General features: G+C 40.5%; 3 protein-coding genes across 11 annotated transcripts; 1 reads left to right on the plus strand and 2 right to left on the minus strand.

Annotated features, from left to right (window-relative positions):
- Positions 1-993: 993 nt before the first annotated feature.
- On the minus strand, positions 994-21,575 carry LOC105832264 (protein Skeletor, isoforms B/C). Of its 4 annotated transcripts, XM_012673056.3 has the most exons (16): positions 21,450-21,575; positions 21,292-21,354; positions 15,321-15,634; positions 11,027-11,164; positions 10,237-10,309; positions 9,962-10,070; positions 9,374-9,536; positions 8,864-9,123; positions 6,770-6,869; positions 6,463-6,647; positions 5,851-6,144; positions 5,230-5,392; positions 4,559-4,752; positions 4,187-4,411; positions 3,931-4,098; positions 3,404-3,515 (listed from the first exon to the last, which is right to left on the minus strand). In XM_012673056.3, exons 3-16 carry the CDS (start codon positions 15,406-15,408, stop codon positions 3,492-3,494), a joined length of 2,184 nt encoding a protein of 727 aa, XP_012528510.1. In that variant the 5' UTR covers positions 15,409-15,634; positions 21,292-21,354; positions 21,450-21,575; the 3' UTR covers positions 3,404-3,491. The 4 variants fall into 4 exon arrangements, with proteins under 4 accessions (XP_012528509.1, XP_012528510.1, XP_012528511.1 ...); XM_012673055.3 differs by having other exon boundaries at positions 994-4,098; XM_012673057.3 differs by lacking the exons at positions 3,404-3,515; positions 3,931-4,098; positions 4,187-4,411; ... (3 more) ...; positions 6,463-6,647; positions 6,770-6,869 and adding an exon at positions 7,163-8,250.
- Positions 17,638-27,589, minus strand: LOC105832266 (grpE protein homolog 1, mitochondrial). Of its 3 annotated transcripts, none has more exons than XM_012673064.2 (5): positions 27,361-27,589; positions 26,157-26,583; positions 25,988-26,071; positions 25,805-25,923; positions 17,638-19,167 (listed from the first exon to the last, which is right to left on the minus strand). In XM_012673064.2, the coding sequence occupies exons 1-4, from the start codon at positions 27,447-27,449 to the stop codon at positions 25,816-25,818; spliced, it is 708 nt and encodes a 235-aa protein (XP_012528518.1). In that variant the 5' UTR covers positions 27,450-27,589; the 3' UTR covers positions 17,638-19,167; positions 25,805-25,815. The 3 variants fall into 3 exon arrangements, with proteins under 3 accessions (XP_012528518.1, XP_036141920.1, XP_012528517.1); XM_036286027.1 differs by lacking the exon at positions 17,638-19,167 and adding an exon at positions 22,285-22,588; XM_012673063.3 differs by lacking the exon at positions 17,638-19,167 and having other exon boundaries at positions 25,314-25,923.
- Positions 21,488-25,737, plus strand: LOC105832265 (DNA mismatch repair protein Mlh1). 4 transcript variants are annotated; one of them, XM_012673061.3, is made up of 9 exons: positions 21,488-22,154; positions 22,220-22,283; positions 22,363-22,562; positions 22,667-22,895; positions 22,993-23,194; positions 23,282-24,518; positions 24,597-24,660; positions 24,742-24,940; positions 25,011-25,737. In XM_012673061.3, exons 1-9 carry the CDS (start codon positions 22,042-22,044, stop codon positions 25,301-25,303), a joined length of 2,601 nt encoding a protein of 866 aa, XP_012528515.1. In that variant the 5' UTR covers positions 21,488-22,041; the 3' UTR covers positions 25,304-25,737. The 4 variants fall into 4 exon arrangements, with proteins under 4 accessions (XP_012528515.1, XP_012528513.1, XP_012528514.1 ...); XM_012673059.3 differs by having other exon boundaries at positions 22,993-24,518; XM_012673060.3 differs by having other exon boundaries at positions 24,597-24,940.
- Positions 27,590-27,698: the final 109 nt, after the last annotated feature.

The following is a 27,698-nucleotide window of genomic DNA, read 5'->3' on the forward strand; positions in this document are numbered from 1 at the left end:
TTTGAAGAGAAATAGATTTATAAAACATGCTTTATATAAAACTTGTTTTTAAATTATATTATGATGTAATTTAAAGCTGTTTTATATCTTATGTATGCTTTTCATGAAAAATATCTTTCTTTTATTTATTCTACTTGTTAATTCAAACAATCGCAATTATTTTAACTTAAAATATTTGTTTACAAATCAGAAAATTATAAAAAATCTTTAATACAATCGACAAAGATATGTATTATTGCATCTGCAATAGTGGTCTCGTGGTATCTAGTATCAAATCTAGTGGTATCGTGTCACTGTTTTGGCTAATGCAATATCTCAACGATTACTGATCGAAAACTAGTTGACGGCAATTGCTCATCTAAAATTACATTTTCACATAATGTCAACGCAGAAAAAGTTTAAAAATTGCGGAATGTATATTTTGCGTTAAACATGTTGCAGATGTGTGTGGACGTGAACATGTATGCGTGCATGTATTTACACTCGTATTTTTGCAACGGTCAACTTGATGAAACTTTGGAAAATAATTTTTATATATGTAGGATTTTCTATCGCTTTTTGTTATAGATACTTCAATCCTTACGCCGATCATAAAAATATGAATTATTGTAAATTTACGTGTGTAATAGATAATGGATAAAATGAGCGTCATTAGAAATCGTTCCCAAATTATCATTCTTTTTTTATTATAACTAGTGACAAGCGGCTTCTATCGATTTTTCTGGTATACCATAATGTTAACGTTGTGTACACTAGTTACGTGTTGATCATTTTGTAAGACTTGTTTTTTATTGTATACAATAAAACAAATTATCGTATGTCTCATCTTATACAAATATATCCAAATTTGCGTTCAACATAAAAAGTTCTATAATAATTTAAAAAATTACGAAAACGATTTTGTTATATATTCTTTGAGTTAATTTTAGAGAAACGTATAAATCCGTGGTTTAGTTTTTTCTCGATATATAAAAACAGGGCCGTGCACAACCATTTGGAAATAACTGTGTCAAGATTTACCTTTATTAACAAATATTTTAACTTATTTACAAAAATATGCCAGCACAAAATTCAACAAGTACCTGTTGCTGCGAACGCCTCCTGCGCCAGTTGTAAACTGGCGTTTTTGGAACTCGATCGGGTTTTCGGCGTCTGTTTTTTAATAATTGTAAACTTTTATTTTTCTCACAATTATAGCAATTGTTATTGTGCGTCGTAATATCACGGTATCAAAAATGTAAATTTATAAACTTGTACTTCCCATAACTTTTCGTTTACGTAATTGTATCGAACACATTCATACGTTATACCTTTCATTTTTACTGATCCCAAATGCTACTTCGATTTCGAAAATTTTAATCTCGCCTTCAAAACAATTCTTTATACATATCTATATATATTTGTTACTATCATGTATTTTATATTATCTATTTTCTCAAACATTTATTATCATCCGTGTATAATTACAATTTTGATATCAGACATGTAGCTTGCACAATTCTAATATTAAAATAGAAAAAAAACACGTGCACGCAGATGTATATGAATTAATGCATAAAATCTTCTGTTCTCTTTCGGAGTAATGTAATTGCTAAATCAGCACCGTAAAAATGTTTACAAGCAATATAGATCTGGCCTGAGGAACGTAAATCGAATAATAAAATATTCAACTGATGATTGCCGCGCAAAGAACACGATCGAGAAAGCAGATCGAGGTATCAGAGATATATGAGACGCGAGCTTAACAGGCGGATTGTACTACTGTATAGGAAACCAGCGGTTTTCCCAGTGGTTAGTAATGCCTTCCCCGGTGTTAACGCAGTTGGAGAGTATTATCGTCTACCATTCCCGAATGATCCTGTGACCGCGCTACGAGCCACACGGGCGCGCTCGAAACGATCAACGTCTTCCGATCTTCCCTTCCAGCATCGAGAATATGGTGTGTATGCCTTCGTCGGCAAGACACAACTGGACCGGGGTCATTAATTTCTCTCAAATCGCGAGCCGCGCCGCAATCGCGATCGGAACGATCCATCCGAGGCTGCCGAAGCTGCGCGCTCCACTGCCACTGGCCGATTCGATCCGGACACGTTCCCGACGTCCACGGTCGCCGATGTCCCGCTGGAAGTCTGCGCTCGACATCGTGCGACCGACATTCGAAAGCGGCGATCTCTTCGATCTCTCCACCAGCTTCAGCTTCGTGCTGCTGCTGCTGCTGCTGGTCTTCGGCAATAATTCGATACTTGGCGGCAGATCGACAACCGGCAGACGGTTTTTCTTCCCATACGGAGAAGAAGAGGAGGAGGAGGAGGAGGAGGAGGAGTAGGTGGTGGGAATTGAGTCGTTCGCGCGCATCTCTCCAGGAATCAGTGGCGGCAGCTCGCCCTGGAACTTACCGAACTGCGGCGTTCTGCTAAGAATGTCCGAGGTCAGCTGGCCTTTACTACCGCGAGGCTCGTCGTCGGAGATGGACCTGGCCAAACTGGTAGAGTCCCGCAGCTTCTTACCATCGTAGGTGATCAAAACGCCGGAGGGGGAGGGTGACGGAAGCTGCTCCGGTCTCGTCTTGCCGATTGGCGGGAGATAGTAGGTGTCGAGTCTGAGATCGGCCGCCATCTCCATGTCGTCGAAATCGAAACGAGGGGACGGAAAACGCGTAGGCGATGGAGAACGTGTAGGAGACGTCTTCTTCTTTCGCTTCCTGCTGCCATCGATCGTCATGGGCAGCGACGGCATAAAGACGGGCGAGAACTCGTCGATCGTGCGATAATCCCCATTCTTTCTGAGCGGAACCCCGTCCTGCCAAGACTCTGTCGCGCCCATCGACAGCCTCTTCTGCGCGACGTCTGCGGCCGCTCGACTATCGACGATTGTGTTTCTGATGATCGGTTTAAAGCCGCTCTCGATGACGATGGAATCGGGATTGAAGCCGGTGTTGCGCGCAGGTTTCAGAAGCTTCCACGAGGGACCACTCACGTGATTCTCGGTGACGTCAGAGTTCGATCCCATCTTCGCCTCGAGTTTCATGCGTTGCTGCTTTGCATCAATCTTCGCTGTGAGTTTATCAGGCGGCGGCAGCAGGACGATCTTGTCGATCGTCGTTTTTGGCGTCGTCTTCAGCGTTGTTATTGCGACGACCGGTGGTCGGTAAACGGACTTTTTGCGCTCGATTAGAATCGGTCGCGGCGAGGTCGTTTGGAAGAATGGGAACGGCAACGATAACGCGCTCGTCATCATACTGGCAGCTTTCTGTAACGTCTGTAACATCGATTGCGGTTGGCGCGTTAATGACACCGGATGCCGGCGGATGATCATCAGTTGGGTCCTCGGCGGTTCGGAGTGATGATAATAACGTGAAGGAGACGGAGGAAGCTGATGGCGGACGTAGTGATGGAAATTGCTCGCGTAATGATGCGGCGCTCGGGAGAACGGTAGCTGGGTGTTGCTGATGGCGGCCGCCGCTACGTAAGGCAACCTTGTCGCTTGGCTTGTCAGTGACGACGATCGCTGGTGATCTGCAACGAGGTTAGACAATTCCGGGTTAGTGGCGGTATGATGAATTTCCCGCGCAAGCTCCGTGAGATGAGTCCCATGAAGAGATGATGACGGTAGTTCATGATCGGTCGTGGTCGACCGGTATTGCTGTTGCTGCTGCGGTTTCTGCTGTTGCTGATGCGGCAGGTCCTCCTCAATGTCGACGCGATCCGCGTCCATCGGACGTGTCCCGTACGAATTCTTGGGCGATGATGATGATGATTGCAAGCGATCGTAATTGTTATTGGCGTTCGTTAGTAGCTGTGGATGTGAGACGCTTAGCTTGCTGTTAGTAGTCATCGAATGATGATGATGGTGAGGATAACGATAGTCGTATTCGCGATGAGAATGATGATGGGCATGCTGGTGACGAAGAAATTCCGCCGTTGGCGTTACCTTGCTCGGCACGGCAATACTAGCGCCGTAGTCCAGATCCTGATGGTCCTGGGGTGGCTCCACGTACACCTCGTGCTTCTCGCTAGCCACCTGCGTCACCGATGGCTCGCTGACGTCGCAGCTATCGTGTACATTGATCTTCCAACCTAGGTAACGATGCGTGAAGCACTGGAAAAAAATAGATGGCGTGCAATATCTTTCGTACGAAATCGGAGATCCATTCGAACGTGCCGGTATCGTCTGAATACCGGATTACCTGATAATAAACCGTGTCGGGAGTGTTCTCGTCGGGCGTCCATTCCACGAAGCCCGGCTCGCCGTGGTCGCATTCAAGGGTCAGGGTACGCTGATATGCTCCGAAGGAGGCGAAATCGTCCGCGGGTGGTTGGTTCTGGTCCGGCACCCAATTGCAAAGGCGACCTACGCCCGTGGGGATAACCTTGCCACGTTGCCGGCGCACACCGGCGAATATCTTCACTTTCTGTCAAGATCACAGAGCGAATAACCACTTGTTTTATCGCGAAAATGTTATACCGAATATAGCGAATCTACTTGACGTTTTAAAGCCAAGGTAGAGCGAGCTGATATTCTTTCTCCTGAAAATATTTTGCATGCAAAACGATTTTACCGCTTTCTCCTCAGCTGTTTTGTGATAGTAACCGCCTATCGGATCGTCCGTGATGTAGAATGGATGATAACGAGCTGGAATGTCGGCTTCTAAACCGCCTTCCACAACAAAAGTGTATCTCTTGCCCCGCACCACGTTAATCTCGGGTATCAGTAATCCATTAATGTACCAAGAGATTCCCCAGCCGACGTGACCTGGAGAAAGTAAAGCGAAGACCGGTTTGGAGTACAGATGCGCTACGGCTTTCTTACAATTTGCCCGAAAACTTTCTCGCGAGCGCTTCGCAGATCGAGTGCGAATTTTGATTAGCCTCGCGAAAGTCTAAATGTGCCTCGAATGTCCAAACCTACTGTGATAAATATATCGCAAGAAAGATAAAATCGCACTTTCTATATAAAAGGTAAAGATAATAAACCCTAAAGTGTTAATGAAAGCAGCGCCGATTGGAATTATTTTATAAATTATTAGCTAATAATTTGTGTCGGGACAGATATTCTCTGTCACTAGTAATTGTAATATTTATTTCAAGAATGAGTCTTCTTGTTGGATAATTCTAATGCTATACATGTACTTTTGCATATGTTAATCATGTTGCACGAAGTAGAGTTTCTAGATTCGAATCGAGAGACAGTATCTCAAAATTAACAACGCTAATTGTTATAATTCAGTACCGGTGATTGCCGGATAGCCGTGTTTCCCTCCGGTGGGGCCCATCTGCGCATAGAAAACACCATCCTCCGGTTCGTAACATTGAATCGGTGGTATTTCCCAAGCGTCCTTCGTAGAAGCCGGTGCAGGAGTCGCCTGTACACGTTGTGGAGTCCTTAAGGTAACCTAATTCAATGCATTTTCCAAATAACAGTACAATACGCCCAAACAAAGATAATACTGTTATATGCAATACACAAAAGTTTTCTCTCCTAATTTAATTAAACCTTGACTATGACACGACCAATTAACACGTTTAGCATGTTAGCTTGTCGTGCATGCCACAGTAGAAATTTCATCATAAGCGTATAATGATAAAATATTATGTGTAATATGGTTAAACGAGCTATACTTTCATTTAATCACATTAGCGTGACGAATCATGCATTTTTACTTTACATTGTTATTTAGCTGTTTATTTCACAATTTTATATTAAACGATATTCATTTTATCAAGCGTTTCAAAACATCTCGACACAGTGTCAGTTATTCGAAAAATTAAGCTGAACAGACACCGATTACGGATTATCACTATCAACGTGTTAATTTGCATTTGCATATTTCGATGACGTTTCGACACTTACTTGATGGCTGCTTGCTGTCTCGTTAACGTCTGAAGGCTCCTGATCCGGCATGGGACAATTCCACGCGGGCGGTCTGCCAAATTCGATAAACCGGTCAGTCCTCAAATAGTGGCTATGAAAACTGACTTCCTGCCGCTCGTTCAACGGTCCAACAGCCCAGATTATGGCCTGCGATCTGTTCGTCAAGATCGGAAGGTCTAGCTCGTCGCTGGCTTTCAGTGGTCTCTGGTACGTGACAATGCTATAGCCGTTGACCATCGCTGCGTTCAACAGCCGCACCGAGTCCGTGTTTTCCTGCAATAGCGCAAGTCATTTCGCTACACATCGATAATAGAATTGAAGACTTGCAATACCGAAAGTTAATTAATAATAATTAATAAATTAAATGAGAAAGCGTAACTTTAACAAAATTTAAATACACACTTATAAAGTATACACAAAATTACAAATTTCTAAGAGGTTGTTTCACTCCTTACGCTTCAAAAAAATAGGCAAAAAAATTTTTTTTTAATTTATATGTTCAGCACATTTCAAGGAAAATCACAACACTTTTGACCACAGTTGTGATATGCAAGTTCCATGTAAGCCAAAGTGTTTCGGTCATTTATCTACCCGTATACGCCTGTCGGGGCAGCTACCGCGGCGTCCTGAGCACTGGGACTTCGCGTCTAGGAAGTAATCCACGGCGTATCCCTGCAGAGTCTGCTTCTCGACCCAAGCCACGGTAACGTCCCCGCCGACCATCGTGCTTCTCTCCGGGTCCACGGACAATCCGAAGGACATATACTGTCCGGCATCTGTCGTAACAATTCGATTTTATGTAGTCGCACGTTAGAAACCGTGTCAAAGACGATCTACCCCTTGATGCTTTTCAAAACATTCTTTTCATCCGTTGTCGAAGCCACGCGTCTATATTTACCTAGCTTTGCGACGAGCTGAACGACAATGCTGTCCCCGGCCACGGCCCATCGCACCTCGAAAGCTAAGCTGTCCTCGAGAACCTCGCAGTTAAGTTTCGACTGAAATCACACCGTGCAAATTTTATTATGCCGCTAAAATAACACGCGCTCAAGCGGAAACAGTTTATCTGACACTGCACTACTTTCCATAGAGCCATTTTCATAAACGTTATAAAGTCGACGCTTGAATGGATACCAAACGCTTTTTTCTTACTTTATTTATTTTTTATTTTATGCGCCGTTTAATGTAACATTCGCGCGAGAACGGCTCTTACGGTTAATTAAAAACATGGTGTTAATAGACAGCTATTAATCGTTGAGATCATGCTAGGGAATATAAGCAAAGCTCAGAATTGTAAAAAATAAGATTTTATTTGATGTATAGTACATAATATGCATATAGAAAATGAGTATACAAAAATATCAAAAATATAGAACACACATACGCGCGTAAACCGTAAATGTGTGCGTATATTTATATGTATATACATATACATATATTATGCATATATATTATATTATGTTATATATCACCCGCATAGATATATACATATGTCAAAAAAAGAATTCGAAGCTCTTCAGACAGCAGGTGAAATTTTCATGTAAGAAATTAATTAAAGCAAAACTCTGGGCATCCAAGAAATTCCTCATTCTTCCAGAATTATCAGAAATTTGTACAAACGCATAAAGGATACACGCGAGAAACTGTTGCATGCAAAAGAATAGTTTTTGTCAAAATTTGAAAAGAAAAAGAATGTAAAGTGTAACAGCAGCTAATAAGAAAGCAAAGTACCGCATAATATTTGCAATCAATACAAAGTAATAAAAATAAAATAACGCTTGAAAAACAGAGTGATATTCAAGACGAGTGCCGGGAAAGCTGAAAGTCATTTGCCAAGATCGAAATTTCTTTCTTCGACGGAGGAACGAGGAACATCTTTTCGCGTGTAAGAATAAGAGACCGAGGCGTAAGAGAGATCGAGCCGGGTGTACGACCACGTCGCGATCAGTAGCGCACGAACGAGTCGATCCTCCTGTCGCCCTGGAAGTGCAGGAGCCTCGCATACGAATTTTGCGCCTGCGGTTCGACCTGCGCCAGGCGAGAGCGCGAGCGCGTTGCCGTGCGATAAAATTGGGGCTCTTGATAGTCCGCGGCATCAACGGCGGCGGCGGCGGCGACGGCGGATGCGTAGGACAAGGGGGACTGTGCCTGGCGAAGCTCCTCCGCCTCCCTAGGTATCAGAGGCTCCGCGGCCTGAACCACCTGGAACTGATCGTCCCGGCGGAGGAGCGGTCGATAGGTCGTCGCTCGTTGGTGCTGTTGCGAGAGCGAGCTCGCGAACGGGATAGCGAGAGGGAAAGGCGACGAGGAAGCGAAAGAAGAGATCTCGTATGCACCCGTTAGCGCCCCCAACTGTCCCTGCCCTCCGCGATGCACGTTCTGCAACACAAGGACAGAGACAGGGTTGGTTTTTCTTTTATCCATGAGCAGAGATTTGCAAAGGAGTTCGACCAGAGCGAGCGGAATGGACGGGGATCGATAGGGAAATCGCGGGAAGAAGCTGTCCTTTAATATTTGCCAAATTGCCTTGAAGCCGTTCGTGCGATGTTTACGATCACCCTCCGAATTTTCAAGTTCAAATTAATTTCCGTTAAAATTTTCGCACGTTTTCGAACGAAAATTTAAGTGTATTTAAACAAGTAAAAGAGAGACAATTTGATACATATTGGTCCTTAATAAAATACGAGAATAAAAGACCATGCCGTCCGTCGTTCAGAGAGTGTCAATATTCCTTAGCGAGCAGAGTTACGTTCTCTCACGCTGTCAAAGTTTGGTCAAAGTTATTCGTGGTTGTTGCGTATAGTTAGAAAGTGAAGAAGAGAGAAGCCGAAACGAAGAAACGGTTCCGTCAGAGGGTCGTAAATACAGCTGCGCAAAGCACAAGTCACAGTGTGCACTACGAGCTACATGTTAATGTACATATCTTTCCCTACTGTCCTATTCTCCCTTCCGCTGTAAGGTGTACTGATTGTAAGATACTTGTAGCACGTACCTGCGGCGAAACCCCGAGCATTTTGAGAGACGGCGGTACGTTCATATTGTGCGGGATCTGCACGTGACCAAAGTCCACAGCAAAGGCCTCGCACCACACTCCGAAGTGACCGAGCTGATGAACGGTCAGGTCACTCGGTAACGTCAACACGATCGTCTTGCGATCGTAACGACGCAACGGTTGCACTTTCCCGTTCTCGTCCGGCACCCGGATACCCTGCGACGAGGGGTTCGGACCAGCGCCCGCCCAGAACTTGGCATCTGCAAATTTTACATTTGTTACTTGTCGTCGGGATTCTCTCACAAACGAATCCGCGATATACGGATTTTAAAACAAGTAGAAAGTTAAAGAATAAATAGTCTGCATTATATATCGTAGCGAAAGTCCAACAAACTAAATAAAAAGAGAACTTTTCTCTTGATAATTTTTCAATAAACATTTTCAAAACATTTTGCTGTGATGGTAATTTCAAGATTAGTGCCTAGAATTATGTGTTAACAAAGAACTTGCCAGGTGCTTCGCCATCGTAACTGAAACTGGGTATCAGAAGGGTCTGGGCGTCTACGATGACAACTGGCTCCGAACTGACGCCGTGTATGCCGCTCAGTGACTTCAGCTTCTGCGGTTTCGGATAATCGAAGCTTCGTGGTATTCTGACGTCGCCGAAGTTCACCTACACAGAACGATTCTTTCGCAAGACATATCGATTCTCTAGATCCAAAAATTTGCATAATCATCAAAGAATTTATCGAAAACAAACGCTAGGACTTGCATGCTAAGAAGAAAATCGAGATTTTTTCAATTGACGAGATCAAATGTAAAAAGAAAATTAGAAGATGTGAAATTTCAAGCGTTCTAGATATCCTCCTATTGAGAGGATTCCGTAATCCAATCCCGGACACGATACGAGCAAAGCTTGCGATAACGTTTCATCAAACTGCCGTACTCCATTCACTTGACACGCGGGTTTCAGGCGGCAACTGTTAAATCCGCGCGAGCGTGAAAGTTGTAGTTCGAGAAAATGATACCGGTTTCCCGTGTGACGAGCCGATATCGCGTGCGAGCCAAGGTCACATCCAGCACGCATCCGTTACTTACGGAGAATTCGTCGCACCAAACCGAAAACCACTTAATGTTATTCAAGGTCTTGCCCTCCGGTAAGGTCAGCGTGATGTCCTTCTTGCGATACCGTTTAAGGACGTTCGTGCTGTGGGGCGAAAGGAGAAGAAGTTAATGTGCCGATAATCAAGCGAAAAACGACGTTTTTTGCTCGATAAAATTTAAAACATAAATTGTTTTAAATTTTTTATTTTGTAATTATGTTAAATTATATTTAATTAACAAAATTCATTGACATTATCGGTCTCACTTACGTTCCGCGTTCGTCACGCACCCGAAATCCGTTGTTGCCTGGACCCTTGCTGTTTCCAGCATAAAAGAAGGCAGCTGAAAGAATGGTAGCTCTCTTATCGTGGATGTTGTAAAAAAATCTCGTTTAACAAAATCAATGAAGGAAGACTTATATAGCAAGTCCCTGCCGGCCAATGACGATGAACGGTACGTTTAGCGAGCAGATAGCGAACACATAACACGGTTTCAGATCGTGAAGCTCTAATAAGCATCTAGATATAGCCCATTAGCGGAGAACGAGCATCTCGAGCAGTCAGCTTATTAACACGTCACGAACGCGCGTGCCAGAGAGATTCGGGAAAGTTTTTTCCGGCATAAAAGTCGATCGCGGTCAGCTTATCAGGCCGAGGGAAAGTTTTCCCGCAATTTACTCACATCCTCCGACAGAGATGCGACACAATTGATTGTAAACATGTCAATTTTACTTATTGATCATAAAATTAAAGTTCACTTGAACTTTGATCTTTCAATTTTCCAGTAACTTCAAAATATTTTCAAAATTAAAAGTGTGTTACTCTCCGAATGACATCCCTTGCATTGTTCGAATTATTTTGCATTACAATAAGAAATGAATTACTCGATATTTAAATTCAAGAGTATTGGAAAATATTCGAGAAATAATATTGAAAGATACTTCTTTGGTAGTCGCGCGAATGACCGAGAGAAACGACAACAGTCGAGGTAATTCGCTTCCCTGGTGATCGATGACGGAGAAGGGGATTAATTCGCGCCGGCGACGCGCGATGTACCAACCTGGACCTTCGCCATCATAAGTGAAATCCTTGATAAATAGCGTCCTTGCGTCGACGGCGTAGACCTCGCCGCTCACGCCATGATGAAGTTCAGACAGCTTGCCGATCAGTTTCCCGTAGTATGCTCCGCTGCATATTTCTGCCAAAAGGAAATTCATGATCATTAATTATCATTAAGTAACCAGCATAAATGGCGAGGTAATTGAGTGTTAGTCGGAATAAGAAATCACATGAAACGGAATACAACTTCGCGCTAGATCTTCCTCTGCCTCTCTCGTCGCTAATGTATTTTACCGTTCGTTTTGCGTTCTGCGTTCCGGACGATCATTACAGGGATATACGGTAAGTGATAAACTGCGGAGAATTAGCATAACTGTGTGCGGCAAAATAAACAATAATTGCGGCGTAATGTTGCAACTGAATAATCGGTTGACCACTTATCGAGTTACGTGACATTATCGCCTTGTTACGCGCGCATCCGATTATTGGAAAGGAAGAACCGCGTCTTACGCACGAGAAAGAAGAGACGTAGCACGCGTATAAAATTTTCTCGTCCGAAATATTTCTGCGTTAGATTCCTCCGAAGAGGCCGGCAAGCAACGGCGGGTATTTTCAGAAAAAAAAAAAAAAAACATGCTATCGTGTCAAAGCTGCGAAGCGACAAAGATAATTGACAAAGCGCGGAAGTATGCTTTAACGCGGCGAATTGCTAGTCAATAGCCAAGCAAACTTCAGCGGCCTTGGGGTATAAACAACTACTCTCAGGTCTCTGCGCACGTATATCTAATTCGCGATTCCTCTCGCGCGCACGTCATTTGACCGCGTTATCATCCTCCGGGTGAGCTTAGGGAAAGGTAGAACCGGTACCACCGCGCGCGTAATAACGCGGGTTTATTGGGTTCGTTAGAATGACACATCCCATTTGTGCGGCTCTGATAGCAGACTCGCGTTCCCAAGTACGGTAGTAGCCCACGGGTAACGGTAACCGCGGTAACTTCCCGACTTCTTCGCGAATAAATTGTCAAGAACGTACGATTGATTGAGCCGACTCTTGGGAGCGGTGCCGCGGAGATCGTTACCGCTCTCGTACGCAAAACTGGGTTTCCGCGTAAACGCGTTCCGGCTCACGCTTGCGGTCGCGGAGACGGACCCTGCGTTTCTCGGACCCTTCTTCTCCTCTCCTTCGAATCTGCCATGTCGTTCTTGCTTTCGAACCCCGCGGGAAATCGTCCTGAAAGCATCTCGAGAGCAAGTGGCACGGAACGCATATCTTCGCGTTCGCATTGAAATGAATTCAAATGACTCGCGCTCGTTTTGTTCAGGATTCCTCAGGTCGAAGCTGGGGAGGTGCATGCGCAAATACGCGTATGAATGCATGAGAGAGAAGAAGCGAGAATTGAAATAAGCACCGCAAGTGTAGCACTCGCTTCGATAATAACATAATTAAGATTTACATTCCAGGGGATACGGAGGATACACGAGAGAACACGGATACGAGAACGGGATACTCCAGTAATGACACACCGAACCGTTTGTACGCTCGCGTATCGCACGTGTGTGCCAGATAGTAATAAGTGATTCGCCTCCAAGTCCCACGCTTCGTTTCCATTGACAGATCCCGGGTAGGACGGATCGCGGGCTCACGTTACATTGGCTATCTCGTTAAATTGAAAGTCCCTTCGGACACCGTTAGGATTCCGTAGCAGGAATAAGCCGCCATCCATCCATCCGTCCAGGAATGAGGATTGGCGCGCATTAATCAAGGTCGCGCGGTTGCACGCGCGTTTCCGCGAGAGATTCGACGAACGCGGATCGCAATAAATGTTGCTAACGTAGCAACAGCGCGTTCGAGATGTTAGGATTGATAGGGCTCGAAAGCATGAATGCCGCGTCGTGAGAGAACGAACGCCGCTCGATTGTTAAGGCGTTTGCAACAGCAAAGTCCAGCTCGCTCCTTCGGAAACTCAGATTTGACCGTAAGGAATTTAAGTTCAGAATTGAGGAGCGTTGAGTTTTAAAGACGATTGCGACCCCTAGATAAGCCGAGGTGTGCGAACAATAACAACATCGATTAATAAAAGATTTGATTCGGAGAAAAGAGAGAAAGATCCCGGATATTTTTATGTAACATCTGGAAGTATGTATATAAATGCTTGTCGCTTCCGTGTGTAAGTCACAAGTCTACATTCTCGCGAATTTCTCGATGATCGTGTCGTAATAGCCGTCGTGGGTTATTTTCATATGCGACTAATATGCAAAGTTGAAAAAGAAACGAAATGCTACACTTTATTTATTTTCATAGCCCGGGTTTTGTGTGTGTAGAATACATTATCATGAGATTATCGGTTTACAATTTTAATCCTTCAGCGTCGAACCTTAAAAACTGTAAATTATCGTTATTATATATTTATCGCACTTTTTTGCGGTCACCTCGACTGTTTTTGGGGGCGACGAAGGCGTTTTAAATAGACGTGATTTCAATCCTTCGTGACAATAAAAAAAAAATACTAAAACTCTCTAAAAATCTCATAGAGCGAAAAATCATATTTCACTCTGTAGCAGTGAAGCCTGGAGTCTCATTAGTACAGCAAATCACTTGAAAAATTGCACAAGTGCATTTTCCACTCTTTTAAAGTGAAACATTTTCACTCTACGAGATTCAAAGAGTAAATTTAACGAATAGAACAAGCTCTCGGACAGCTGCGTGATTATTCGAATGTAATCGTCCCTCTTGACAGCGAGATTATTCGCGTTGCGAACATTTTGGCGACTATTCGCAGACGCTATTACGACATTGCGGACTCGGAACTTGTGTTATATACGGATGGCCAATTACGGTTATCCGGCTCCCACTTTCACCTCCTGGAAGCCTGGAAATGTCAGGAGGCCCGCCGGAGAGGCCCGCGATGTTATCGCCCTTTCGTTTTCATCCATCGCCGCCTTCGCGTTTTAGATTCCCAAGTTTCGGCATTCGATTTCGCGATGGCTTTCGTTCAATGTAATATGTAATATGTTTGTAAATCTCAAGCGCGCATATCATGCTGTTCGCATGTGGCGCACACGAATCGCTACGCATTTCTGGAATGTAGACACTAATCGATATTCCACGAGATGTTCTTACTAATCGACATTCTTACTAATTAGCAGAATTAATTAACTCCGACAGTAAATTCCGTTGAGACCAACTCAGAATCTGAATTTTAATATCTCATTTCTTGATTACTGTTATACCATTTTATTAGGGCTTTCCTTTTTTTAAACCTCTACATATCTTTCTCAAAAATACGACGATAGAAAAAAGATCTTTCATCATATTTAAAAATAGTTTGAAATACAGAAGTTTTCTCTTGAAATATTAATATGTCGATTTATAGTTGAAAGATCTTAATATACATTTTGGATTTTTATTGTATAATAAGAATGTTACTGTGTCTGCCTCGAAAGAAAAGCTGAATTTCTCCGCGCGATTCTTTTTTTTCTCTATTACGAAACCCAAAGCTAGCGAATTAATATCGGTTTTTAGATCAAGCGATTGTTAATAATTGCAAGTTAGCACCATGTAATTTCTCCTTGCTTTCTAAAGTATGCGCTAAAAATGGTGCGCGCAAAAACGCGGAGCGTGAAGTCGTCCTGGGACGTGGAGTCGCGAGATGACGGTAAGTAGAGTGGACAAGGAAGCGAGCCTGCAAAATCGCGTGCGGATATCCTGATTATTTCGCACAGAGCAAAATAGAAATACTCTCCGACGATGTAGTTCCGAGTTGAAAAAATTTAATTGTAAAAAACCGATTCATCAAAGCATGCAGATTCTATTAAAGATCAACGCCGATTATCGGCACGTCATTCATACGTAATCTTGTATTTACGTTTTTGTATTTACGAAGACGATAATCCCGACGATAGCTTGATAATACGATCTAATCTAGGATCTTCAATTCCCCTCACTTGTAATCAAGGACGTCGTTTAATGAGCCACGAAATGAGAGAGTCGCAGAATTATATTTCAGTCTCCTCGCAATTACATTTCGAATCACGAAGTCGACCGACGAACAATTATATTTTGATTCGTGAGAAACTCTTAATAAAAATTTAAACAATTCGCGATGATCGTGAGATTTCAACTAAACGTATCTCGTCATCAATATTCCGCTGTGCACCTTTCAAATCAGAGCTTGATGAACCTTCGTTCGACAACGCGATCAACCCGGATCTAAAGGGCGACACTTTTTTTCCGTCTTCCTTCAAAATCAATCGGTGGAGATTCAGTGGTAGATGAGACGAGAGAAAAGACTTACGTGCGGCCGCGACGAGGAGGAGCGCGATGATCAGCCCAACAGTCGACGGTGGTCGCGTCGGGGACGAGGCGAGTGATCGTGTCGTCATGGTGTCTTGGTGGTTACTGCCGAGAAAAGTATCTGTTGTCGATCCAGGTAACTTTGTTGGTCCCACTACGCGATCACCGGCTCGCCTTGCTTCACCGTTCCCGTTCCTTTCTCTCTGTCTTTCTCTCGCGGGAAAGACTTTTCAGCTTTTCGCGCCTGCAGCGGGTAAAAGTCCCAACCGACGCTGTCTCGCCGTCCGAGACTTGACGATCGTTTTTCGTACACACCTCGAATAACATATATGAGAAATCGTCATAAAAAAAAATATATGATATACCTCGCGGGGGATTACGAAAGGAAGACAATTACGTTCCTCGCGCGGCGGGAGGGATTAGAGACGGTGAGAATCCGCGCGCGTGTACACGCTCCGGATTTTCAGGCGCGCGCGCGCGCGCGTTGCGTCGAGAAATTGCACCGTCAATTACGCGACAAATTTGACTGCATCACACGTGCAATTACAAGTGCTGTCATCACGAGGAGAAGACGTACGTGGCGCGACCGTTACCCCATCGTCGTACTCTCGCCTCAGCGAGAATACGTCCCGAGTGAGCGCCTCGCTCGGGCCGATTAATTTTCACCGAGATATTATATGCATCTGCATGATCCGCGATAACGTGAATTCCGTTATGACGGAATCTCTCGCCGGATCGGATCATTCATCTGATCCCGATGGGGATAATCGGCCGGAGGCACGATCCGGTCCAGTCGAGAGACGATGTTCGGCGACGACTGCAACGAGTTCTGAATCACGAATGTAATAATCGCGGTCCTCGACGCGATGTAACGCGGTTACCATCAAGAGCCGAGATATTCGTTTTGCAATACCGCGCAATGAGGCGCGATTTCATCATTGAAAATGAAGACATTCCCGCAAAGATGATCTAACCCCTTATCTTTCTTCTCCTTTCTTTATGGAATACACGTCGCGAAAGGTAAATCGCTGGTTTAAAAATGTAACATATTATATTGATGTGTTTCTTCCTAATCGTATCGATGTGTTTCCCCCTTTTCTCTACAGTATTACAGCTATTGAATACGTGGCCTGAGTTCTTTGAGTTCTTTCAGTAGATCGGATAGTGTTTTTACTAGCGTATATCTTCACTATCTTCAGATCTCCGTCGGCGCGAGGCGAGGCGCGAACTTGCCGGATTTCGCGGCGAGAAGCCGCTTTCCGTTGTTTCATGGGTGGACTGGCATGCGGGCTGGTCGCGCTTGTGCAGAAATCAAGAAGAGGCTACCGCCGATCCAGCCTGAAAACCATCCCGCTCATCATATCCTCACTTGCCGTCTCGCTTCTCGCGCCTCTCGCATCTCACCTCATTACGCCGCGACGACAACGGGAGGGGGGAGAGAGAGAGAAAGAGAGAAAGAAAAAGAGAGAAAGAGAAAGACAGAGAGACGGAATAATTTTGTTACGTGTCCTATAAGACGAAGATGATCGCGCGTTCTAAAACCGGAAACGTTTCTGCGAGAGCCGTAGAGAACCGCGGTAGCGGAGCGGTGCTCACGCGCGGCCCGAAGGTTACTTTCCTCCTTCCTTCTTTTTCTTTCCTTTTTTTTTGTTTTTTTCGCCGCCGTTGAAAGTCGACTTGTACGACAAGATAGTGACAGACGCGTCCCCGAAGGCGCGCCGAAGGAAGCTGGTAGGCGCTTTTGGATCCGCGTGTCCGAGAACGCGACCTGTGCGTAGCGAACGAGCGAAAGTCCTCTTCTTCCTTCCTCGCACACGGTGGTTTCACGGTGGTAGAACGACCGGCTATGCGTCTCCAGTCCCGTACGCACTTTCGCATGCGTGGTCGCACAACGGCACACGCATGTGTAATGATACGAGGCGCGTGCTATAATGATTCGTGTAACGTACGCACGCGATGTCACCCAGAATTAATGACAGTTGTACTCCTGTAATTAGTCCGCCGCTACGTCTCTCGCTAATTAAAATGCACGTGGAGCGCATCCTCGCAAGTGGAAAGATCGATATGTAAACCCGCGAATCTCGGTTGATCCAATCTCATTTAATATTCTCGTATAAATCATAGGTGCGTTAAATCATTATGTCTTCACGCAGAATCGTGTAAAATACGTAAATATTAAGAATATGATGTAAATAAGATATACGCAGATTTTTGGTAAATACTTAGAAAAAAGATGTAGTAATATTTGTAGAATTGGATTGGAAACTGTAGAAAATATGTAGAATAAAGTCGTGTTGCCATTTCTTTTGTGAAAGATGAAAGATTAAGAAAAAAAAATCGAGCAACTCTCAATGATATTTAATTAACTTTCTAACTCTGCAATATCTCATTGTTTCACATATATAATAATGTAGCCGCAAAGTCAAAGAAACCATATATCTTCTACAGAACTTTTTCACAAAAACAGAAAAATTCATCTTTACATCAATATTTTCATCAAAAATTTCATCATTTACGTCAATGAAAAGATAGAAAGTAAGATTAATAAAAATGTAAACAACATACAAAATGCATGTGAAACATGATTTGCAAAGGTTCTATTGTATTGCGAGACTATTCTACTGTACTGTTATACTCATAAGTTCGAGCGGAAAGTTTCGATTACGATTAAAAACTATTAAGCTCTACGCACAATGGAAGAATATTAGTTATTGTTTATTGAGAAAATTGATTTTAAAATTCTAATTCATGATATCTAATATTCTTCATTGTACGCAGAGACTTATGTTTCCAAGTGGCAGTAAAAAATTCGAACGTGCTGTAGATGTTATCAGTACTACCTAGAATGTACTTGATCCCATCCTTATTCATAAGATGATGTCACTTTTTACTGTTACCTGAATCTCGTAAGCAGATGTAATAAACAATATACATTTTTTATTAATAGCCTGTACTGCCTTTCTGTTAATACATATGCATACATTATTATTTTATTATACGTATTGCTATTGTTGTTATTATCATCAGGTTCCATTTAAAACTGACCAAATCAGAAGTTAGAATAATATTTTACAAAACTTCTCGAAAAAGACCCGAAGCATACGCGTCTTTTCAAGAGCGATCAAGCATAGCTCTGAGAGAATTTGTTTGCATGACTATCCGCTGGCATAATGAGATGAGAATAGTGAAAGTTTGTCGTATAGGTAAATCGCGGATGCTGCCGCTGAATCATGATCACTGATCCGTAAATAAGCAGTCTGCCTTCATGGATCAAGTTCCCATGTATTGTTCCTCTCGCCCGTTTGTTTTTAGCCTCGTAGGGCGCGTAATCGTCCGCAAAGCGATCGTCGTTTCTCAAGATTCTCATGGATGTTTAACTAATATCACGGATTTCTATAGTTACGTGTAACTTTGGCGCTCACAGCGTTATTTATCTTTTATTTAATGGAACAACAAGGATAAAATGATGGTTAAAGCACAATAAGCGCCAAAGCGAATGCAATCTAATGCATACAGTAAAAATATATGTACAAAACGTTCATCCGTGCAAGAAATTCAATAGATCATATTTTATCTGACACTAAAAAGACGGCATTTATTATATGAATTCTATAGGGATTTCAGCGATCTAGAGTAGAAACTTGTGAACTAATATACAAGAAATATGTAAGACATTGCAACGTCTCGCTTTACGCGACGTAAACGTTTTATTTTTTAATTATCCTACCGAGATACCGAAAACAATTCGCGTATTATTTGCTTTTCAAGTCCCTTTTCGTAGAAATCGCAGATGATCGCACTGTGCGAGATGTACATATCCATGCGCACACTTTAGAAAGTGGTTGACGCTGTAAAAAAAAATGACGATGACAGGAAACACGTCGTCGCATTTGTCATGCGTCCACGTGATATAAAAATATTACGTTGACGCATTCGTACGACAAATATCCATCGCTACGGGCCAGCAATTAATTAATATTGACAATGCGCGGTTAATATACTTAGCGTTACGAAACGCGGAGGAAAATTGGGTGAGCGAGGAGATGGATGCAAACAAAGCGAGAGAAGAGAAATTGTACCGTGAGGCTGCAGTTATTAACATCGAAACGAGTGAGATTTTAAACGAACTATTTAGAAAGAGTAATTGACCACTTTACGGGAGCACAACATTGTCGATTCTCGGACAATGAGAAACATGAAGTTTTCCCTCGCGATCTCGATCGTCGACGTCTGCCGTAACGTTCTTGATAATTGAGGCTCCGGATACCGAAGCAATCGAAATAATTGCGTTGTTTTAAAGAACCGCGTGCTGATTTATGTAATACATGTATACATATGATTTAGAGAAAGAGAGAGAGAGAGAGAGAGAGAGAGAGAGAGAAAGAGACCTTCAGGATTTGTGGACCGTTAACCAAGTCAGAACGGGACATATGTCGCCGGCGAGCGACGACGTTGCAAAAATGAAACGTCGTCGTATCTTTGCGCAACGCAAACGTCGCTTCTCTTCTCTTGCCGCAACGTCGAGAAAGGACGAGATGTGAGAACGTGGTTTCTGTTGCAGAAAGTGCAACGAACAACCGGATTATCTTGGGCTTATTAAATCTCCGCGGTAAATTGTATTAGAAACGATTAGATTGTCCCTTCCTTTCTCTTTACGCCAAATTCTTCTGTCGAATTTAAGGTATCGTCCTGGCAAACTGCGAATTTCGTAATTATACATGTATAAAGGATTATAAGACGGAATATAATGACGCGGCGAGGATTAGGCCGCTCGAGGTGTCGAAGTGACCAAGTGTTTCGGGAAACACAATTTCGCGCGATAAGAGGAAATGGTTGTAGGATTATCAGATGCATCAAGAGCGATAGCGTCGCATTGTACCTCCATTGCATGTAATCGCACGTTTGCCGCAATAATTCTACGCGAACGTCCGCCCAGCTTCTTATAGAAGATTTATTCAGCGGTTGCTGATATTTCGTACTTTCACTCGAACACCTTGACCCGTGCACAATCGCATCACAATGCATAGATCTGCGTGTGTAGCGAGCCGCACGTTTATATATTTAGACAATTAATATAAATTTATTTATATGTGTGTGTGTGTGTGTGTGTGTGTGTGTGTGTGTGTGTGTGTGTGTGTGTGTGTGTGTGTGTGTGTGTGTGTGTGTGTGTGTGTGTGTGTGTGCGCGCGCGCGCGCGCGCGCGCGTTATTTATATCATGTATGTGTGTATTTATATCACATATGTATATAAATTATATATATACAAGTTTAAATATGTATTTTATACATGTATCAATTTTGTACACATGTATCATTTTTATATATCCAAGTTTTGTTTTGTTACATTATGTATATGTTTTATCAATTTTCTTCAATTAGATCTCGTTTATTCGACTTCGATTTTACGTGATTACACACAGTGACTAAACGCGCATAACTATACGACAAATAAAATAAACAGCATTTATAATGACAATCAGAAGTACATGTGACATGTGAGATTAATGCGGGGTCTACAATGGAGTAGGAGTAAGAAGAAATATGAAATGAGATTTGCCCATTTCGTTTACTTCCGGTTTTTAATTGGTCAATTGTTACTCTTACTCCTTACTCCATTACTCCTGCTGCCATTGTAGACCCCGCATAAGAGTGACTCTGCAATAAAATTTGCTAAAGAATCGACCCATTGAAGACTGATGCTTACTTACTCAGGACGTAACAAGATAACGTAAGAAAAATTACTTCCATCGATGGAGCAACCGTGTCTTTTTTGTTTTTTGTGTACACTTCTTGTGTGTACTTAATTCTTTATTTTTTAATATAGATACACTTGTGTAATATGTAAATATGACATTCATAAAATAAAATAAAGATCGAGACAAAAAGAATTAAGAGAAAAAAAAGATAGGCTAATTCTGACATCAAAATGTAATCAAAAATGTTATTTTGTTAAAATTGAAATTATATCTTACCTGTAGTAGCTTTAAGCTTTCTTCCTTCATAGTAACTTATATGTTTCTCACTTTGACATCCAACTGTAACGTAAAAATGATTCAAATGTTGTGAATATGCATGTCACGACACAACTTCCAAACCCTAACCTATCTCCATCAATTCCTTTAATACGTACGTTTGCCGGTGTTTGAATTATCTACCTAGTTGCAATTCTATTCACCACGTCTTCGTCTAATTTTCTAATCTTCGCTAGTGTTCACCTGTTGCTTAAGATTAATTATTGCTTGAGATTAATTAAGAGAAAGTGGCAACAAATAACGTCAGCTTGCTACATGGATAATTATATCTTCCTGATACTTCGTCAGTTTAGATTAGGAGAATTTGAACTTTTGCGGCTGAAGATGTATCGATCGATACATTTTTGTCAATATGATGGTAACATTCATAATTACCAACATCAAGAAAGTTGTCGACCATTAGTTAATAGCATTTACCGATAATATCGCATGTAGCAAATTTTTAACCTAACCTATCATTTAAATATTGGCGGCAGTGAAGCATGCGTGACGAATCTTTCGTTGAAAGTTCATTCAAAATCACTTCAAAAAATTCATAAAACATAAAGTTTCTTGAATAACTATCTTTTTTCATTAAATTATTGATTTATCCACCAAATGTTCCTATATTATGTTTTATATGTTTATATCCAAGAATAGATGCTGTGAATTATTACTTGTTTAATTAGCCATTAACCTTGTGTAAGCAACATGTGTACGCCAGCGAAGATTAGGAAATTAGACGAGATCGTGGTAAACAGAATCGCAGCTGGGGAAATAATCCAAAGACCGTCAAACGCGTTAAAGGAATTGATAGAGAATAGGTTAGTATTTAGAAATTGTCACAATGCATATTCTTGTAATACTTAAATTCATTTTTGTGTTGCAGTTTGGACGCCAAAGCGACAAACATACAAATCACTACAAAGGAAGGAGGCTTAAAGTTACTGCAGGTACATAACAATATATAATTTTAATTAAACATATAGATTGAAATATTATACTTGTACATCCTTAATATCTTAACTTTAGATACAGGATAATGGCACTGGTATCCGAAAAGAAGACTTAGACATTGTGTGTGAAAGATTTACTACAAGCAAGCTGCAAAAGTTTGAGGACCTCAGCGCTCTTACAACATTTGGATTTCGAGGAGAGGCTCTAGCCAGTATCAGTCACATAGCCCTTCTCGCTATCACGACAAAAACCACAGATGAAAAATGCGCATACAAGTATGCAGATTAAATTGTCGAAAAATCTGAAAGCAAAAGAAGTATATAACTTTTACTTTCATACAGCTTGTAACTGAATTGTGACGGCCATTCTAATGTTCCAGAGCATCATATATTAACAGCAAGCTTAAAGCACCTCCAGTACCTTGTGCTGGAAATCAAGGCACCATGATAACCATAGAGAATCTATTCTACAATGTGGCAACTCGTAGAAAGGCTTTGTCAAATCCATCAGAGGAATTCACCAAAATTACGGAAGTAGTTATGAGATATGCTGTGCATAATCCAACTGTAGGATTTACATTAAAAAAGCATGGCGAATCGAGCCCACAGGTAAAATACTTATTATATATAACACTAAATGTATTGAAACATGCATTTAAAAATGGAATACTTGAGTATTACAGTATTGCTTCCTTGTAATTTTCAGGTCCGGACGCCACATAGTTCAACAAAACAGAGTAACATAAGAATGTTGTATGGCAATCCAGTTGCTCGTGAATTATTAGAGGTTGAGATCGACAATAAGGATTATAAATTTAAGATGCACGCTTTAGTAACAAATCCGAATTACACAAATAAACGAATGGTGATGTTGCTATTTATCAACAATCGATTGGTTGAGTCCCTTTGTAAGTTTACTTTATTGCACACACGCGATTTTTATCTACTTGAATTCTCTTATCAAAATTTTATGTTTACGAACATTAAACTTACAGCGATCCGTAGGATGTTGGAAGATTTGTATTCTGTATATCTTCCGAAAAGGGCCCACCCGTGGTGTTACTTATCTTTGGATATTAATCCGCAAAACATTGACGTTAATGTGCATCCAACAAAACATGAGGTCCGATTTCTTCACGAAGACGTGATAATCGAAAGAATGAAATTCGCCTTGGACGAACGACTAGCTGGTAATAGCGCGTCCAGGACGTTTTATTTGCAAGCCAGACTGCCAAAAGCGGACATTACTAAAGAAGTTTTAGAAGAAGTGTTACCAGAGTTTAATAAAGGAAATCCAGATAAATCAAAAAAGATTTATGCCAAAGAGATGATTAGGACAGATTCGTCTGATCAAAAACTTGACAAGTTCAATTTTACCATACATGTCGAGCAACGCAACAGTGACAATAATACTCTAGTGAAGGAAACAACACATAATACAGAGTGCAAGTCTCTTAATTCTGAAATTCCATTAAAAAAAGTCATATCTGATGTTACTATGGAAAATCCGCTTGCTGACAGTAAATGTCAAGAGAAAAATTCAAGCTTAAATCTAAATATCACGGAATACAATTCTGCATTACATATAGAAAAAACTCTACCTGATAGTAATTTAACAAGTTGGAGCGCTCTATTAGACGCTAAAACTTCATCAGACTCACAAAATACTTGCAATTCCGATAACCCTGCTCCGAAAAAAAGCAAGTCGGAAAATATCCGACCAGAGGACACCACGTTTGATGTTGCGAAATTTTTACAAGACTTGGATGAGACAATGGATGATCCTGAAGAAGACAAGCCTGTAGATACCATAGCCGATAGGGCTCGTAAACAAGTATATCAATATTTTGGAAATAGAGACCTTCTTGAGAATACGAAGAAAAGTTCCGAAAAAGAAAAAGAACAGACATTGGATATAGACATTAACAAGAAAGACGAAAATTCAGTATCTAACGCAAGTCAATCTGAAAAAGTACTTTCCGCTGAGAAAAGTATCTCTGCCAATGAATCTCCGAAGTCCACACAGCAATTTAAATCATATTCTGTGAATAACTTTAGACATGAAGTAAAATTAACCAGTATTCTGAAATTACGTAAGGAAGTTGAAGATGAATGTCACGAGGGATTAAGAAATATTCTAGCTAACTTGACATTTGTTGGCTGCATCGACCAAACTTCAGCTCTAATACAGAGTGGAGTTAATTTGTACATATGCAACACAAGAAAATTAGCGTAAGACAATTATTTCAATGATTGTTTATATATGTATGTATACATTTATTCCAAACTTTAAAATGTAATTTTTTTCAGGGAAGAACTTTTTTATGAAATCATGCTTTATGATTTTAAAAATTTTGGCGTCATTAAATTTTCGGTACGTATTTCAATACGTATGGCAAATTATATTTATTACAACTATCTAACATTGCGCGCGCAAATTCAACGATTTTTCCAGGAACGAATATCATTGTTCGATTTAGCAATGATTGCTTTAGATTCAGGAGAAACTGGGTGGACAGAAGAGGATGGGCCGAAAGAAGAATTGGCGGATAGGGTGAAGGAGTTGCTCTTAGAAAAGGCAGATATGATGAATGAATATTTTTCGATTGTTATGGATAAAGTGGGAAATTTGAGATCGCTGCCCGTTTTATTAGGTAAATATTGACATAATATTGAATATAGTTATATCAGCAGAAAAAATAATTCCACATGTTAAAATTTTAGACAAATATTTTCCATACGAAGCGGAAATTCCATTATATATAATGCGGTTAGCAACGGAAGTTGATTGGAGAAAAGAGCAACAGTGCTTTCAAAATATTTGCCGGGAAACGGCAAAATTTTACAGCTACATCAATCCAAAGCATCAGTTACATGATTGGAAATATATAACTGAACATGTTTTATATCCCGCAATTAAAGAAAGTTTACTTCCACCGAAACACTTTGCTCACGATTCAACGATATTACAGATAGCCAGTTTACCTGACTTATATAAAGTGTTCGAGAGATGTTAAATTATGTTATCTTAAAAATTCAAAAATATATTTTATTTTTTAGATTCTACAACAATTGAATTGATAAACTTAAATTTATAGCAAATGTGTTTAATATTATGTAAATGTACAGTTACGACATATTGTTGTAATAACAGATTTTTTTACATTACAATATACTACTTTAGATTACTCAAATACATACTATTATTTTTGCCAGAATTTTTATTTTATCATTTTTTTTACCTTCTTGATAGAATTAGACATATGCGACAGAAAACAATGTACATATTTTAAAAAAGAATTTATAAATTATATATATGTATATATAAATTTACAAATGTCTTTACATAAAAGTAGCACATTCGCAATTCTTTGTTAACTCTCGTACACTTTAATATATTAATACATTGGCGTCTATCTTATATAAAAATTTTGTAAACAATTACAATGTACATTAACATTTTATATTATTTTCTTGTAACTTAATGATCAATTTATTAGAATAAATGTTCTATCTACCTTTACATTAATTATCCCTTAGCAACACCTACTAATGCTGGTCTCACTATTCTCTCGTGCAATTTGTATCCTATTTTTGATACAACTACAATTGTTCCAGGCTCCTTGCCCTCAACTTCCTGAAAATAGTATTTGTTAGTCATAAAAATTATCGTCTAATTATGCCTACAATATAAATCTTACTTGCTGAAATAATGCTTCGTGCTCGTTAGGATCAAACTTTTTATTTACTGGATTCAATGAAACTAAGCCGTGCTTCTTGAAAACCTATAATATTAAAATTCCTCATTTAAAATTACACATATACATAATTTTATTTATAATTTTCGTGAAAATGAAGACATAGACTTACTTTATGTAATTGAGCTTCTGTCATGACCAAGCCCTCATATAAATTTTTTAAATGTGGATTCTGCTCTGTTATTTCATCCTTCGGTACACTCTCAGTAGCTTTTCCTAATACGTCAGCTACATCCAAGAGATCCTTGCAGAAACCTTGAATACCGAAAAGCTTGGCATCATTAATCTGTTTGGTAAGTCTAACTCTGATATTTTCTCCCTCTGCCAATGCTCTTTTATATTTATCTTCCAGTGTCTCTTTTGATTCCTTAAGCTCGACAAGCTCTTTATTAATAAGCTCTAGTTCGGTTTTTAATTTCTTTTCATTTTCAGTAGGCTCTGACATGGAAGGTACATCGGTGGCATTTGGCTTCTTCTCTTCTGTTATTGTACTAAAATGTTGCCTTTGCCAGGAAAATGCAGTAGATACACGTGGCAATCTATAATTTAACATATTTGTTGATTTATGTGTAATATATATATATATATATATGTATATATTATAAAAAACAAAAGTAGAAATTTGAATAGTTGTGTTGAAAAGAATTATTATTATATAATATTATATAAGAATTATTATTATATATTATATAAACTATTTAAAAGAATAACATTTAAAATATTATTTACAAGAGATAACAAAAAATCAAGAAATTTTATTTTATTATCTCAGAGAAAAGAATATTGTTCGTATAAGCATATAATATAAATAAAATATATAGCTATAACGTTATAGTGATAAAGTTTCACATTTAAGCTATTTAAAAGTTCATCTACAATGTATTCTTTACTTTCTATTTGTTACTATTTGCCTCTGCGCAGTTTTATCAAAATTGGTGAGATAAAACTTGGCAAACTCCAAAAAAGAAACAAGAACATGATAAAATAATGCGCAAATAGCCAAAAGACAAGAGGCAAAAAACAAGGTTAGTTTTAACACATAGTGCAAAAACAATTATTATTATTTCAATGATTAAATTACAGAAAATTGAGATTAGGAGTTCTTTCATATACAAAATTGATTATATTAGAAATTGTTTCACACGACAGAATTAAATATTCTTCAGCGTTAATTAATGAGACTCACAACTCCGGCATTAAAGACAAAACAGAAGAATAACGTGCGGTTAACCTTGACATGCCGACTGGACATGTGGATTCCACAACGAGCATTCGAACAAGTTGCAAGTCGCAAAAAAAGAAAAGAAACGGTTTACCTGCGCAGGCCACTTTTATTTATTTGATACAAATTATCGACCGTCACACGGCTAAATCGCAATACCGCCGGTCCAATGATTGATGCCATAATTCAACTGCGATCGCAAACGAAATCCCGGAAAACGGATGATGCGGATGATGAAACTTGACAAAACGGAGCGATCAGAGAACACAAACAATCACGATCATAGAATGTTGTGTTGGGTAATGTAAGAAGTCATCATTCATTTCACGCAGAGAGGAACCTGAGAGCGGTCATCGCGTCATTTTAAGATGTTTTCATCAATCAGCGCCTCTATGTGCACAAAATGTGTACATTGAACTACGTAGTCAAATA

Source organism: Monomorium pharaonis, chromosome 4, assembly GCF_013373865.1.
Source record: "Monomorium pharaonis isolate MP-MQ-018 chromosome 4, ASM1337386v2, whole genome shotgun sequence".
NCBI lineage: Eukaryota > Metazoa > Arthropoda > Insecta > Hymenoptera > Formicidae > Monomorium > Monomorium pharaonis.